This window comes from Fusarium tjaetaba (assembly GCF_013396195.1).
Source record: "Fusarium tjaetaba strain NRRL 66243 chromosome Unknown NRRL66243_c0000509, whole genome shotgun sequence".
In the NCBI taxonomy this organism is placed as follows: domain Eukaryota; kingdom Fungi; phylum Ascomycota; class Sordariomycetes; order Hypocreales; family Nectriaceae; genus Fusarium; species Fusarium tjaetaba.
The window spans coordinates 1-16,309 of NW_023501705.1; the positions used below are offsets into that span (position 1 = coordinate 1).

Sequence of the window (16,309 nt, forward strand, 5' to 3'; positions counted from 1 at the left end):
ACTCTCGGCCTCAAAGTCGTCGACATCAACGCCGTCAAACCTGAACGAGCAAACGTTTGTGCCCATCTTCATATCGGCAAGGAAAATTCCGGTCTTGTGTTTGATGTAGAGAGTGCTGAGGCGATGAAGGAGCTGTACTCCAAGGCGTCGTTGACGATGGCCTCGGACAGGATCATGGGGCTTTTGTTTGCACCGCCTGGGGTGGAAGCTGGGGGAATTGCTAGGGATGCGAATTGGCCTTTTTTGGATGATGATGTTGGAGGTGGACATACGAAGGATGAAAACGTGAAGGAGGAGAATGTGAAGGAGAGTAGGGAACAGGGTCCGTCAGATGCTCATACTCGACTTCCTTTGCATTTGATGGAGCTTAACATCAAGGATTGATTTGATCTGGTGGTTGATTGGAAGATGGCAAGATTGCTGGCGATGACGGAGGATACGATTGCTTTGCATTGGAGGGAACATACCCAAGGATAGCTGTTTGATACAGCCAAGTCTCAATCTCTGCGTTGGGGCAGGACTAAAGAGCACCGATTGCTTCACGCGAGTCCCTTTCCACGTTTTCGATGTCTCTTTAGTGATATAATTACTCTTGTCATTTCGATACATGGTCATCATCTGTCCCGCCGCTTGGACTTGTGATATCTACCCATTTTGGAGGCGCCTCGGGAGCTATCTGTTCTCGTCTTGTTCTCACTGCTCCTCTCGTCATCGTCACCACCAAGTCCGCGTCCATCCCTTCTGAGTGCTTCTATTCGACCCTCAGGGAGCAACAAAACACAAGACCCCAATACAGGGAATCGAAATAAACTCCATAAAGGGCATCCTAAATTTATACCAAGTTACCCAAGTCTTTTTGTCACTTAGGGTCAAGGTCTTGTTTTCTTTCTTCCCTCCCCAAGCCCTGTCATCCTTCCAATGCACCTCCCGCCGACAATGGAAGCGTTGGTCTCCGACTTGAAGTGGCCTTGCATCTCTTGGCTATCGCTCTTTCCATAGCAACAAGGTCTTGCCCGAGCAGATCCTCTCAATACATTAACCCATCGGCTCAGAAACTCCCTTCTTCTCTTCATCATCATCATCATCATCATGGTCTCGTTCTCCTCTGCCATGGCCATCATCTTCATTGGCTGCAGCATCAACACCTTCATCAATATACACACAGCAGATATACAACTTCCACATCATCACACCATGGAACCAACACCAAGTGACTCCTCACCAGCTCAGTCCTCCTCGCCAGCTCAGTCCTCCTCACCAGCTCCCCGAAGCTCCTCTGTCGAATCCATAAGCTTCTGGGGAACCACTACCATCCGACGTGAGGACCACCTCAAATGGATATGCCGGTCCACGTCATGCAATACCGCCAACTGTATGTACGTAAATACCGCCTGCAAAAGGTGCAGAGCTTGACGAAAAACGCTAGACGACGCTGTCAGTGACTTGGGCATGCATATCGGGTACCGGAAAGTGTGGAACCGAACGGAGACGAACACTAGCATTATTTCCGTCGTCCGGGTCAGAGACTGATTGTCCAGCCAATCCCGCCAGCAGAAATTCTTCCGATCTCGCCTAAGGCTTCTCGGATAACCCTAGAATATAGTGCCACCGATCCCGAGGATAATAGTTCCCTTCCGTCTCGGAGATTATTCAGTGCACCTGGGCCTTCGGGGGCCACTGATGCAGTTGGAACAAATGGGGATGCGGGGACGATGAGCACCGACGATGGGTCTGAAGCTAGTCATATGGAAAGGGGGTTTGAGGATGGGCAGAGTCCAGATCGGGATGATGAGAATTCTGAGTATCTGGAAGAAGAGTCGAACTCGGAAGATCCTGAGAGTTCAGACAGATAGCCGGAAGATGGAGGAGATTCCAAGGGAGGCGCTGCGGGTGATGGGAGTGGTAACAGGAGGAAGAGCGAGTAATTGAGGGCATGTTTAGCAAGGTCATCACTTCACAACAGCGGATATCACTCCATAACAATAGAAATACAGCGAAGATGTTCAGTATGATCTACCCTGAGGCTTGATTACTTATGATCTCTGCCGCATCGTTGTCGACGGCGGCCTCAGGGGGTAAAACACTAAATCTTAACATAAGGTATTAAAATAAACTTAGTAAAGAGTCCTGTAAATTTAGGCTAAATTTACCTATTGCTTATGGTTACGGTCCTAAGTTCTCTGTCCTCCTCAAAGGCGGGTTCGACTTGTGCAAGTTCACGACCAGCCACTACCTTGAGGCGTGCATCGGCGACTTCGTCAAAGGTGATCAGGTTAATGATGGCGCCTGTACGGCCGAAATGAAGTACGAATCGTGCTACTTTGAGTGCTCAAACGCTATTTCCGGTCTGCAAGACTTGTAAAAGTGCGTTGCAAAGACAGCGTTACTTGGAGTTAGAGTGGGTGATTGAAGGACTCCCGCTTCTGGCTGTGAGTATGGGCAGCTGGCTGCATGTAAGACTTGATTGAGTGACGATTCATCAATTAGAGTACTGGTATGGCAGTGATTTGGGCATTCTCGCTCTGTGATTGCGATGTGAGGACCAGCCTGTCGTTCTAAGTTCTGTCTGCCGGAATAAGCTCTCAGCCACAAGTCTCAACCGTGAATGTAAATAACTCTTCTAGCTCATAACTTAGACATCAATGCCATGATGACTGACTCGTTGCCACAGTATAAAGCTTTCATCATGAAAACCTAAATGATGACTCCTTGGCCGGCCTTGGATGCGTATAAAAAGGTGCCTCCAATCCTTCGGCCAAGAAAGGTCAGCCTGTCGTTCACGTATATAATTTGCAAGTCTCGCCACTGCCTAAGGCCACCGCAAGCAATCACAGCAATACAGCGACTACAATCCTCTTTACACCATCCAACCTCTATAAAATGGCCTCTGCACAGTCAGTCGATCAGAGCGTTTACGCCACGACTAAAGAAGGCGACGACTTCATCCCCAAGACGGCGAAATGGACATGCAAATTTGGACCTACAGAAGCCCAATGTGGAGAAATCAACAATGATATAACGAAAAAGAAATGCGAGAGATGTGGCTTCATACGCTCTGATGCAGTCGCACACGTCGGGGAGAGGCTTGATGAGGGGGCCAAGGGGAGGTGTTGGGAGATTTGCGAGATCGAGGACGATGGGACTGAAGTTTGGACGTATGGCTTCCGTCGTGAATGGTATGAGTGTTGGGCTCGTTATGAAGCGCATCTGAGGAATCTTTCGGACGCGAGTTGAAGATGGGATTGCTGCAGGTTCTCTTTTGAACTTGTGAGCCAGGGATGTTATGTGTGTTTGAGACCGAGGCTGAGCGTACATCACTACAAGTAATTGGGCAGTGAACTCGGACATAAAAGACATTGAGAATTTCATTTGCATTGATTTCACTAATGCAACGCATTCCCTGGGGAGAGGCGATTGATTCAGGCTACCTAATGTGTCTGTGACAACCACACCAGCTCTGAGTGTGAATACAGGGAGTGTGTGAGTGAGCATCATGGTGGAGTGACTGTGCATCAATGACTGAGTTATTACGACAGCTATTCAAGGATATTATCTCTCTGATTGATGCCTCGGGAGTAATCGCTTACATCCAGCGTGTATAAGTTGAGAGTCTTTCCCACTTGCCATGACCACTCTTCCAAGAACACAACACTCAGCAATACAACAACTATATCTCTGCACAACTACTATACCTACACCCATACCCGTATCCCTTCACGATGCCTTCAACACAAGAAGATCCTCCCAACTGTTACATGGTGACTGAACAAGGCGACAGCTTCGTCCCAAAGAACGCTAAATGGACATGCAACTTTGGGTATTCTTATAAACCCCCAAGGAAAGGGTGCGGAGGGAGAAATGAAGATATACAAAACGAAATTTGTTCCAAATGCGGCAACAAACGTGCCGATGGTTCAACAGCGGACCTTGGAGAGAAGAAGCCCGGGAGTGAGGAACCAGAGCCGCTTTGGATGTTCTTCCGTGAGGACGATGGCAGTGAAAGTTGGACAATTCATTTCATTATTGACTAAACTGAGGATCGATACTCATCATTTTCGACTTGGAGAGGGAGGATCATAGAGATTCTTAATTTCTCTAATTGATGGAAAGAAAATGAGTTGATTTGACATATGTGCCCGCTTTCTTCCTATCTCGTGACACTGTGACCTCATAATTAGTAGAAATGACTTCCTACGCCTGCATACATACCTCTTTAAGCCAAGGCATTGCCTAATTAAGTAGAATCAAATAGTGGTTGTATTGTGTCTCCAGAGGCCCTGTTAATACACTGGTTCAGGTCGTGGACAGGACAGCGGACTGCCATGAGCGATTCACGCTTCTCCCTTTGTCGACACACGACACACTGCAGCTAGTCCCGTTACACCGAACAAGAGTTGCCTGAATGCCTCCAAGCAGTGAGTGAAAATGATTGACTGTGAACAGAGTCCTTGGAACTACTCTCTAATGACACATAAAAGTCCCAAGATTCCCCGGCTTGTTACACAGGACATCAAGCACTCCAAGTCACACAACACCAACACAATACACCTCTATCATTCACTTCAACCAAGATGTTCAAGCCCACTGAAGTCAATATCGCCTGGTGGCTCTGCATGAGCGACACCTGCACAAAGATGAACGACATAGGCGAGGAGAGATGTAAAGCGTGCGACGCCAAACTTGATAAGGGAGCAACGGCATTAAGCGCTGACATTAACGTTATTGGGAAATGCGAAGGAATGGATTCAAATGGGAAAACAATCTGGAAACTTCACGAGGCAAAGAGGGTCGACCTTTCGGAGGCGAGGGCAGAGTGAGACATCTATCGCTAGGATTAGTGGGTGGGACAGGACGGTGAATGGGCAATACAATTACAACTGACCTCAACATCTGATACAGACTCTGTTTTTCGTGAATCACTATATGATGACTGTCGATTAATGAAGACGGGAACTTCGTGGTCGTTGTGTGGTGTGCATCAGACCGTGACTTGTATGCACAACATCGGAGAGGGCTGTCTCAAAGATTCAGGGCTTTACACTTTCCCCTACTCAATCACTTTCTAACTTCCTTCTCTTCTACTCGAATCGATATCTTTGGCCACAGACACCGTAATTGTTCCCTTCGTTACTCTATATAAGTCCACACAATGCACCACCTTGTGTCAAAGCAAGCGGCCCCCAAACAACCAGCACGTACCAAATTCCCTTACACCCAGTTCACTTATACCATGGCCCCAGTCACTGCTATCCGCGGCGATCACACCATGTGGCAATGCATGACCACAGTCAACGACGAGTACTGCGAAGTCAACGCCATGTTTGAGTATGGCCCGGACGACAAAGGCTGTGCCATCAGAGTACCGATCCTAGGATGTCCAAAGTGCAAATTGACTCGAAGAAATGGAACTTTGGCATTGAGGGATAATTGGGAAATAATCGGACACCTTGAAGATTATACGAATCTAGGTGAGGAAGTCCGGGAATATGATGTTCCTTATGATGTTGATGAGCCGGATGCGGTTTTGTATAGAACTGTTGCTAGTTTCGGTGATGGCGATGTCTCGTATGATGATATGCTCAATGATTGAGTTGCTAATGGGGATTAGAAGAGATAGAGATATGGATGCGCACCATGGGGGAACTTGGAGATGTCATGATACGAGCTCAGCTTGAAGCAAATCTCCAATAACGAAGTTCTTTTATTGTTAGAGATATACTTCACTTCTCAATCTCCATTATGTTCCAGAGGCAAACGCCTCCTCACCACTCGACTTCCATTCCCCAGGAGGCACCATTCTAGATCCAATTTTCATAATGCCACGTCTCGATATTACCTGCACCAACACTCCCAAGAACTCCAAGTTTGTGTTCCTCTCCAGCCATAGCATACGCAAATCTGGGCTGGCGAATAACAGCACACTTTGTGCACTGCTTCTCATTCATAGCCATTGTTGTATTGCAGAAACCTTCGTCGGGCTCGGGCGCGGGTCTCACGCACTTCCAATGAGTGTGACCATTGCGGACGGTGGTTGTACGTTCCAAAAGAGGCATTTTGGGTAATTAGATGAACCTTTGAAAGCTTCGGATGTTTGGGTTCTGTGGTTGCAATTGTTGGTTATGCGTGTACTGGATTGTCTGGGAAAGGTGAGATTGTGCACTGTTGAGTCAAGGGGGAAACAGTCAGGTTTATAATGCTCATATCATGTTCTCCTGATTCAATGCTTGCAGCACACATTGCAGCGCTTCAGGACTACATATACGCCGTTTATCACTGCAGAAGAGGTTCAGATTAGCTGTGATCCCGTGTCTCTTTATCAACGGAGTCCACCGTGACAAGAGTCGCAAGTTTCGTTCCAACTGCTTCAAGAACTTCCGCATCTCTGACTTCCCTTTGTCCACCGCAATAATTCACTTCTTCGTATGGACTGATTCTGCGGTATTGCAGCTGTCTATGGACATGAGAAACCTGGTGCACATCTATTGAATATGTGCAGCATGAGATGGAGCAGTGCAAGCCATAGTGTACGTTTACGAATTGAGGTATGTAGCAAATATGTTCTCGTGAGATTCTAGCTAAGTCATTGATGCTTATTCTGGTGACTTTAGTTGTGCAGGGAATTTTTAAGAGGTCGCAAGGCGACGTGCCTCCAGCGGCTTATATACAGTCTGCATGACTAGATCATGACCCCCGGCTTGACAAAATCACGATAGCTCAACTACTTGATTGCATATCCTAATCCGCCTCCCTCAACTACGAGGTCCCATTTGTCATGATATTATAATACCACATCTCTCTACCCTCTGAGTCAACAGAAGCAAGCAACCCTAGCAGATCACCATTACTCGCCAGAGCTGTTGAGCGGATCCCACGATCTATACCACACGCACTACACGTCTTCTCCGTCATTGGATTCTTTGCTTCGCAGACGATTCCTTTTACAAGTTTGTTGCAGCGCCAGTGGGTGTGGTCACCACGAACTACGTCTGTTAGTGTCTCGAAAGACATGTGAGGTACGTTGTGAGCGAGTTTGCACTTTGGGACTTTGGTGTCAAGAATAAGATATTGAACGGAAGGCCGGGATTGTATTTCGTGTAATTTATAGTATCCGTGTACACTGAATCAGAAGTCCCATACCAGTATATCTCCTTTCTTTCGATGCTGATCAATTACAGCCGTTCCTGTGAGTCTCATAGTGCCAAACTACTTCACCATTCGGATCAAAAGATTGCAGAGTCCCAAGCACGTAGCCATTGGTGGCCTCTGCCCACGAGCCCTCCTTCCGGCTTTGACCACATGAAGTACAATTGTCTTGACTCATCTCATATCGTTCATTGCACTCTTCTCCTTCTGGTCCATCCCTACAACGCCAGTGAGTGTGGTCGCCGCGGACTTTGGTCGTGATTGCTTTATCCTTATAAGGCTCAGGCATGGTTGTATCGTTCTTTTATGTTTGTAGGTCAAGAAGTTGGGTTGTTTGCAGTTGTAGTAAAGCGTTTCTGTGCGTGCTGTTTGGGTGAGACTCACTGGGTGAAGGGACGTTATTATACATGACATTGGCCATTGTTCAGGAGTACTATTCCTTGTCAGACAAACATTTATTCACTGGGCTTGTACACTCTGAGCTCATCATATCCATGAATCAGTAAACTAAAGACAATGCATCACTATTCAACTAACTACCTGTGTTCACTGCCCAAGTCTAACCTTCCAGCTCACATGCCCCCCATCACAGTGTCAGTCGGCTCCTCACAACTCGCCTCCTCCAGTTGAGGGAAATACTCCCACCACTCGTTGATTTCCTTGGTGATACTAGCAAGCATGCCGAGATACATCTCATCCTCGGTCATCGCAGCGGCGCCGACTCTCCGAATACACCAGCATTTCGTACAGACTCGCTCGCTCATCTTCATGACCTCTTGACACTCAATGATCTCACCTCTGTCGTTCTTCCCAACTTTCTCGTTGCATTCCCACTTGGTGTGGTCTTTGCGAACGATGAGTGTTGAGCGGCCAGGCTTCAGCGCGGGGCTGATGCGGCCGGATGCGAGGGCCTTATGGAGGCGGTTGGTAGGCATGATTGCAGTACGGTTGAAGTGAATTGAAGAGTAAGGGAAGAGTAAATTATTTGTAGGGTCAATTTATAATCTCTTTCTATGCTGAACCACTGAACGCCGATATGTCATGTTCACCCTACCAACCACGAACAGGCTCAATTGTGAACGCCGTTCACTTTGAGATTATAGTGCCATTTCTCTGTTCCATCAGCCTCAAAGTCAACAAGGCTACCCAACACTTCATCGTTCTGAGAAAGCGCAACAGCGTTCTTCCCGCGACGTTGTCCGCAGTGTGTACATGTGTCGACGCTCATGCTCATAGTGGCAACGCATCTGGCGTGACCTGGCTCATCGATCATTTTATGGCATTTCCACTTTTTATGATCGCCCCGAATTTGTGTTGTTGTCTTTTGAACATTCTCTGACATTGTGCAGATGTATGTGATGACTTCGTGGTGTGAATTTGATGAGTCGTTGGTGTAAGTCTGGGTGGGATGTTGTGTAAGTGAGTGCAGGGTTGAGGTGCTGGTTCGCCGTGTAATTGATGAACGAGTGGAGGGGAGGGTGAAAATCAGCCCAGATATATACATGAGTTCATGCAGGTGACTGCATGAATGAAAAGTGATTCGACGATAAGAGTTACACATGTACCGATGTGAATCACATTCAAAGCGCTCAATATCAGTGATCGCTCGTGTTGCGGCTCAAATGACCCCAGAGCCTAACAACACTAGACACAAAATCAGTGTAGTCGCCGAAAAGAAGTCATTCACTCAGAAAGTAGATTCAGTGAGACTTTCAGCATATTCCCTGCGGTACTGTCATGATGACGCCGAGTTACATTTTTCCGGGACAAATCTTGATCTCTTTATGCATGTAACGTTGACGGTGCCCCTACAACCCTATAAATAAATGATATGTATAACATTCAAAGAGCCTAAATGCACATGTTTGCGAAGTAGCTCTTCTTTAGGTAATACTTTATGAGATTCGCAATCGCCCTGCGACAGTAAAGACGAGTTTTCTCAATTCAATCTGAACTGAACAGATACTAATCCTAATGTTTAAATATCACATTATTATATTCTCCAACCATATTGTGGAAAGATCAAATGATCTTGAAGCAGAGAAGTTCTGTCGTGGTGGCGATTGGGACGTTGCGCTGGAGGCATATATGAGTTAAACAACTGGTCTTCAATTGCGACATGCGGAAGTCTGGATATTCAAGAGAACTCATCCGAATTATTGCTCAATCCCCAATTCTATCTCGATAATATAGTGTCGCAGACCTGGACGTGATGGCTCGAGTCCCTCGTCTTGATCACTTTCCCTCCTCCGTCCACTTCCCATTCGCGCCACTTCGACGTAGCCTCTTGGGATTCCACGCCCAGACTTCTTCATTTGTCTTGATCAATTACCCAATGATATTGAATTCTTTATCAAGAGCAGCCGCTCCAGGCTGACGGTCGGTTTTGCAATGGACACATGCTTGGTCGGCAAGCTTGTTGACACTCGGCTTTTTAGCATTGGCACAGCGTATGCATCGCCAGTGGGTGTGTTCACTTGCTCGATCCACTTCCTCAGACATTTTGGCTGTAGATGGGAAAAGCTCTTTGGCATGTGATTGCGTTGCTGTTGTTTGTGTGTATGGGCTTGGGGGCAGGGACAAGGGCGTCACTTATACCAGATCGCCAGTAACTAAACTACGAATGAACCACAGTCAAGGCGATCGATTCACTTGCTCCAGTACTGAAGTCTGCTTGGTGCCTTGCAGTTACTAAGTGCCAGGGAGCTGCGTCTCTTCAACACTGTTCGCGGATACGGCCATTGTTCAGAGGCAAAGCCACGAACTCATCAGAGCCTTCATGTCCAAGTAGACCAGCAACAGGTCAGTTTCATCGATAAGTGTAAGGTAAGCTATCGTCCTGATTCCTAACACAATAGCTACAGTCTAGAACTGCTGAGTCAAGAACAGCAATGGAGTGCCGTGAGGAGCAAACCCCATAAGCAGAATACAAATCTTATAACTCGGTTTTATCTTTTCTGCACGGCTATTCACAAGTTAAACATCAATGCAAGTAAATCTGAAATATTTTCATTTTTTTTTGTCTCGAGAATTAATGTCTAATAAGATAGACTTTTATGGAAAAACAAAAGCATGCGTGACCATGGGCCATGAGAGCCTGTCCATCTTTAAAACCTGCCGATGTCCATATGGAATAGATGTTGTAGAATGACAACTCTAATATCTCCCATGACTCCCGTTTGTGGTCGCTCCATTAAGTCCCCCTCCCATTAGCTCTCAATTCGCTGGTACTGTCCCCATTCATTCTCATTCCGCTTTTGGTCGCTTTGTTTGTGGTTCTTCAACTTGTTCATCCTCCATCCGTCGTCGCATTACGCGTCGAATGGAGCATTGTTGAGGGCCTCAACGTCGTACGCCCAAATTGTCTCGTTATACGTACTGTCGTGGCTCCAGAGCCGCCCGATGAATCGTTAATTTGCATCCACAGCCCTCACTTTATCCGCGCCCGTGAGCGTGTAGCCGCACATGTGACACGTCACGCTATTGACATCGACGAGGGTGTCACAGGTCTCGCGCGAACGACGAGTGAGAGGCCGTTCGCATTCCCAGGTTTTATGTCTGGGATCGGGTTTATCTGAATAAATCGTTGTGTTGTCTGACTGAGGCATTGGGTTGTTTGATTGAGGCATTGTGTAGGATCAAAAGTGAATGGGAGATAGGACTGTCGGAATGTTGGTGAGTTTTGTATGTAAGTTGTGTTCGTGTCTGAGCTGCTTGAGATGGATGGTATGATGAACTTAGCCATCCAAAGAGGCTTTATATCAATGGAGATGGTAGACTGATCAATAGGCTCGTCACTGCCATTGAGGTTGATTCACTCTCAACGACTCCTTGGCTATTCCACCGATATCCGAGCAAGGCATCTATTCAGCCCTGATACGCGACTCTGCTTCAGAGACAGGAGAACTCATTCTTACAGCATTCGTTCCAAGTGATTGACCATCAGTGACTATCCTCCAATGAAAGAGTGAAACATGGATAGGTGATATTACTCGCAGAAGCTTGGGAGTATATTCCTTCCGTTTGCCTTCCGTCTCTTTCGATCCGCTGAGCAATCGTTGGTCGAACAAGCATTCTTTCGACTGGTATCACTAACATCAAGCATCTCCTGCAGGATATCTTCAGAAATTAAGTGTAGAACCCCTTATCTCGTCGTCCGCGCAAGTACGGTCGTCGACAAGTGCACACAAGTGAAACAGCTAACAAGCAAAGCTCAACCCGTTCTATTATTTGTTGTCTTAGAAGCATAGTCCAAGACAGACTTTGGCGAAAAGATAAACAAGCATTACAGTCATGAACCATGACCAATGACCCATCCCGATTACTGAAATCCATCTTCAAATCTGCTGATTCCCAATCCCAAAGTGGACAGACGCAGTTCAAGTGTCCATTCTAACGCCTTCCATGATTCCCGTTGATGACAGCTCCATTGATTCCCACTCCATTCGTAGACGATCCGCTGGTTGATCCATTTGTAGACTATCCGGGGATTGTGCCTCGGGGCACAGGCGCATTGTTCCCAGGCGCATCCTCCATAGTTGGACCTGGATAGAGAAAATACCAAAAGTATTTCCATCTCACCACACCATCGACAGTGTCGTGGAGCTCCCCGATTACTTTTTCGTGCTTATCCATGGCCTTGACCTTTATCCAACCGTCGACTTCGTAGTCGCACTTCCTGCACATCGGATCATTGATGTCGTTGTGGGTGTTGCACTCGGAGCCGGGACCGTTGACCTCATTTAAGCACATCCAGAGCGTGTGCTTGGGGTGAACTTCAGTTGTAGGGTCTCCATATAGAGGAGGCATGATGGAAAGGGTAGTATGGGCGTGTGAGTATGATGACGATTATTGGTTGTATGTGTAAGTTGTTTGTGTGTCTGAGTTGCTTGAGCTGATGAGTTGAACTTGACCGTCCAAAGATCGTAACTTATACTCGTGAAGACCAAGGAACTACCGATAGATTCATCACTGCAATGGCGGTCGATTCACCATCAGTGACTACTTGACACTGACACTGAGGCCAGAGAACAGCATCTATTCAGCCTTGTATGTGGTCTTCTTCAGAGTCGGAGTAGTTTAGCATCACAGCAATCTGTCCAAGTGGTCAAACATCAGTGACCACTACCCGACCGGCGAGTGAAACAGGGACAGAACTTGTTCACAGAAGTTTATGGCACGGCCATCATTTTCTCCCGTCACCTTGGGAAATATCCCTCAACTTCTTTCACTCCCGGCAAACCTTTCTTGCTATCAATCTCCATGACCTCGGTCTCTATCCTGACAATGTGCTCGACAAGTGCACAGCCACTCGAAACGCTTGGAAGCCAATGGATGAACAAGATTGACCAGAGGGAACACACCAAGTACGACAACCCCCGCGGATCAAAATACTGCGACGTCCAAGTGAACATGTAGTCAAGATCACCTCAAGGAATTGTGTCGCATTGGGGTTGGAGTTGAGTCTTGGAGTAACCATTTTACTCCTGGTGTTCACTGGGCTCAGAGAGAGGAGACGAAAGAGACATTGGGCTTTTCATGTTTCGAGCTAAGTCTAACCAAAGTCATGCCTGTCTCAAACGGAGCGTGCAAGACTGTTCTGGGAAGTCGCTGTCCTGAGACCGCCAGCCTGGGTAAGGTAAGGTAGTCACTTCTGCCGGTTCTGGGCTGTGACAGAGGAAGGTCAGCTGATTTCAGAGAAGGGGCTGCAGTTGATGGGACTTGCTGTCATTCGAGTCAGTATTCACGTGGATACTGCAGGTACCAACATCCTTCTTCATCTCGATTGCATCCGAAAACTTATTCTCTTCTCCATCATCACTCCAAATCATTAAAGCTGCAGAACTTCACAACCATCAACACTGCTTCGAATACATCCAAATTCCATCATCCAATTACTGCATACTCAAATATCATCGCTCATCCCTTTCCTTTGGCTCCTCCTGCAACGCTGTGTTGGCCCCGACCGGCCTGAAAACAAGGTGAGCTGCCCCTCAAGGAGCGAAAACATCAGGTCTCGATACAGCGTGTCAAAAAGAAACTCATCAAAAGGTATCCTAAAGGATCCTAAACTTGATCAAGGATCCTAAACTTGACAAAGGCAATCTAAATTTAGTGAGAGCTATCCTAGATTTATGCTAAGCTGCCTAAGTCTTTTTGTCATTTAGGATCAAGGCCTGAGCGTTTTTCCTCCCTTAGCTGCACAACCTACCACTTTCTACCTACACAATAACTAACCTCGTGGCTCAGACATTATGGACCCATCTCAACTTTCTCTCGACTCCTTCGTCGTCAAAATGAATCAGCGCCTGGATCACCTCTACCGCCTCGGCGTGCTGAGGGTCAAATTGCAAGCAGACGAGCAAGGCTATCCCACATTCGTCGCCATGCCTGATGCGCCTCTCGCGTTTTCGGAACCAACGAATTATGATCGAGTTTGTGCAATGATCGCCATCATTGACTCAAGGGACAAGGAGCGCACCCACGTGGCTTAGAGAGATCTGTCAGTGACGCTTAAAGACTTGTTTCAGAAGACTGGGGAAGAACTTATTGTTACGGCAACCGTCGCAGAGCTCGGGGCTACTGAGTCCGTTATTTCAAAAGATCTCGAACTCATGAACGATTTTTTGGCAAAGTCGACCACGATTGCTACGGCTCAGAAACTGGCGGATGGTGGTCATACCCTTACCAGGTGTCCTCAGGCTATGGCCCGTATCATTAGATATGAGGGTGGCATTGAGGATAAACAGGGGTGGTGGGACAGCATCGTCGGTGATGTCAAAGAACGACACAACAAAAAAACCTTCAAACTGATCAACGACTTTTCGGACGAAATGGCCCAAGCAAGAGACGAAAAAGGGCGCGCCTATGCCGTGGGGAATGTGGCACGGGCAGCCGAACATTTGAAAGAATTCCTGAAATGGCAACGAAATGCTGATTTGATGGGGGCTATGAAAGACGCGATGAACGGTTTTGAGTGGTCATCGTCACCATCATCATCTGGTGACCAGTCAATGCGCTCGTCACCAGAAAGGTAACTGATGTCTCGGGGTATACTTCATCTACAGTTGGCTCACAACACCGACCGGGGCCATGATGGTCCATAGGTAGTCTAGCGAATCAATAACAAGCATTTCAGAAGCACGATACGGATGTTGCAATAGTGGATGTATTCTCAATGATCTACACTTGTAACTATTTCTCGATGGTTACATCCATTTACCTCTTACAAGATCCATCCCCTAGTACACATAACGGAAGCTCAGGTTCTCCTTATCTGTGAGATCCTCCCAAGCCTGTCCCGTGTAAGTCGAGCTAGCCTCCGCGACACCCGACTCCGCCAACGCATCGCGCTTCTTGTTCTCTCGTCGAAGATACCATCTCAGAGAGACGATAACGATGACAAGAAGACAGTAGCAGCCGAGATGAGTGGCGAAAGCGATGAAGTAGCGTGGCCCGTCGTGGGAGAGGAAGACCTGAGGACCGATAGCGTTACCGGCTGCCCAGACGATGAAGTTGGTGGCGACTGCGACGGTCTTCTTTGTTTGGCCGGCGATGTTTCGGGAGATCATGGAGAGGGCGAGGGTTTGGGCGGACCAGAAGGATAGGGTGATGTAGTATGAAATCAAAAGGCCGATGTGTTGCGCTGTTGTCTTGTTGGGGAGGGTCATGAGGAGGATTGTGCCAATGAAGGACCTGAGTTGTTAGCGATGATCAAAGATGAAGAAGGATAATAGACTCACGGGATACAGAAGCCAAGCATGACCAGTAGGTTCTGGCTCGTCTTCTTGACAAGCCAAGCCGACGACAGAAGCACAATAACGATGTAAAAGCCCAACACCATCGCCAACAACTGCGTCTCAAGGGTACTAAACCCAAAGCTCTTGATAATAATATTCGCAAACGCACCGAGTCCCGATGTGGGAAGTGTCGTGCACAGCGCGATGAGAGCATAGCCCCAAACCTGAGGATCCTTGAGACCCTCGATGAACTGCTCCTTCTTGAACGTCTTGTTCTGGATACCAGTCTGGTTATCGCGCACACGCTCAACCATCTCGTGCTTTTCCTGTTCAGTCCAGCATTTGGCTCGCATGGGGGAATCAGGCATCCACCATCCGACGAATACACCGAAGACTACGGAGATTACGCCGTAGGAGAGGAAGAGCCATTGCCAGGATTTGAGGGGGCCGGTTTTGATGAGGGAGAAACAGTAGGCGAGAAGACCGCCGACGATCTGTTGAGCACCGTTCATCATGTACCTGGAACATGATCAGTGAGAAATTTTATTGAGAAGTGTGCGGTAGGCTTACCAGTAGGTGACTCGGGAGGCTTGTTCCTCACGGCGGTACCAGATGGCTGAGAGGATAACGAAGCATGGTTGACAGGCTGACTCAAAGATACCGAGTAATGTTCGTACGATAACGAGACCTTTGAAGTCTTGACAAGCAGCGTGACAGGCTAGGCAAGCCCCCCAAGCGACAATGCAGAAGGAGAGGTACTTCGCGATAGGCACACGGGCAATGAGCCAGTTCTGGGGATATTCGACAACAAGAATAGCGAGGTAAATACAAGTCGTAAGCCACGAGAACTACACCGCAATTAGCACACCATCCCTAACAAAAAGGAAGGCTTCGTAACTCACATGCTGAGACACAGTCCCATCAGGATTCTCCAACCCCGTATCAGCAGTCAACCCCATAATCGACGCAAACGACAACGTCCCCTTATCAATAGCCTGCAGAAAGTACGTAAAGATCATAATAGCAAGGACTCTCTTGTCAATCATCTTTCGCAGCTCCGCACTGCGCTCAGGCGAGATGTTGATGCGTACGTCTGAGACATATTGCGCGAGTTCCTTGTCGACTCGCTCAGAGTGCTGAGCTGGCTTTTCGAGATCTTCGACCTCGTCGACGGATCTCTTGCGCTGAATTTCCGAAGCCATTTCGACTAGTAATTGGGATGAATTTGAGGAAAAGATTATTGAGATGGAGGAGAGGAAGGGGGGCTCCTTTTATGATATACGGTAATGGGGCGGGAATCTGGGGCCCCAGATGTCAACGTTACTTGTAAGAACATACCCCATATTGCCCCAGTTTCTCTCCTCCATCTAGATTGAGTTTTGGGTCTTTTATCTCGTGGGAGTTTTGCCCGAGGCGCCGAGTGAGAA

The 16,309-nt window shown here is 47.6% G+C and overlaps 7 protein-coding genes across 7 annotated transcripts; 4 read left to right on the top strand and 3 right to left on the bottom strand.

Annotated features, from left to right (window-relative positions):
- On the top strand, nt 1-384 carry FTJAE_13972 (uncharacterized protein; the record flags this gene model as incomplete). Its single annotated transcript, XM_037347165.1, has 1 exon — nt 1-384. A coding segment is annotated over one exon (384 nt), but the record flags the coding sequence as incomplete, so codon positions are not given.
- Nucleotides 385-1,089: 705 nt separating this feature from the next.
- FTJAE_13973 (uncharacterized protein) lies at nt 1,090-1,853 on the top strand (the record flags this gene model as incomplete). Its single annotated transcript, XM_037347166.1, has 2 exons — nt 1,090-1,376; nt 1,604-1,853. The coding sequence occupies 2 exons, from the start codon at nt 1,090-1,092 to the stop codon at nt 1,851-1,853; spliced, it is 537 nt and encodes a 178-aa protein (XP_037199005.1).
- A 3,296-nt stretch (nt 1,854-5,149) lies between these two features.
- FTJAE_13974 (uncharacterized protein) lies at nt 5,150-5,590 on the top strand (the record flags this gene model as incomplete). The annotated part of the gene is made up of 1 exon (XM_037347167.1): nt 5,150-5,590. The coding sequence occupies one exon, from the start codon at nt 5,150-5,152 to the stop codon at nt 5,588-5,590; it is 441 nt and encodes a 146-aa protein (XP_037199006.1).
- Nucleotides 5,591-7,715: 2,125 nt separating this feature from the next.
- FTJAE_13975 (uncharacterized protein) lies at nt 7,716-8,078 on the bottom strand (the record flags this gene model as incomplete). Its single annotated transcript, XM_037347168.1, has 1 exon — nt 7,716-8,078. The coding sequence occupies one exon, from the start codon at nt 8,076-8,078 to the stop codon at nt 7,716-7,718; it is 363 nt and encodes a 120-aa protein (XP_037199007.1).
- Nucleotides 8,079-11,622: 3,544 nt separating this feature from the next.
- FTJAE_13976 (uncharacterized protein) lies at nt 11,623-11,952 on the bottom strand (the record flags this gene model as incomplete). The annotated part of the gene is made up of 1 exon (XM_037347169.1): nt 11,623-11,952. One exon carries the CDS (start codon nt 11,950-11,952, stop codon nt 11,623-11,625), a length of 330 nt encoding a protein of 109 aa, XP_037199008.1.
- Nucleotides 11,953-13,397: 1,445 nt separating this feature from the next.
- Nucleotides 13,398-14,180, top strand: FTJAE_13977 (uncharacterized protein; the record flags this gene model as incomplete). The annotated part of the gene is made up of 2 exons (XM_037347170.1): nt 13,398-13,577; nt 13,674-14,180. The coding sequence occupies 2 exons, from the start codon at nt 13,398-13,400 to the stop codon at nt 14,178-14,180; spliced, it is 687 nt and encodes a 228-aa protein (XP_037199009.1).
- Nucleotides 14,181-14,384: 204 nt separating this feature from the next.
- On the bottom strand, nt 14,385-16,084 carry FTJAE_13978 (major facilitator superfamily transporter; the record flags this gene model as incomplete). The annotated part of the gene is made up of 4 exons (XM_037347171.1): nt 14,385-14,838; nt 14,886-15,401; nt 15,453-15,730; nt 15,785-16,084. The coding sequence occupies 4 exons, from the start codon at nt 16,082-16,084 to the stop codon at nt 14,385-14,387; spliced, it is 1,548 nt and encodes a 515-aa protein (XP_037199010.1).
- Between the last annotated feature and the right edge of the window lie 225 nt (nt 16,085-16,309).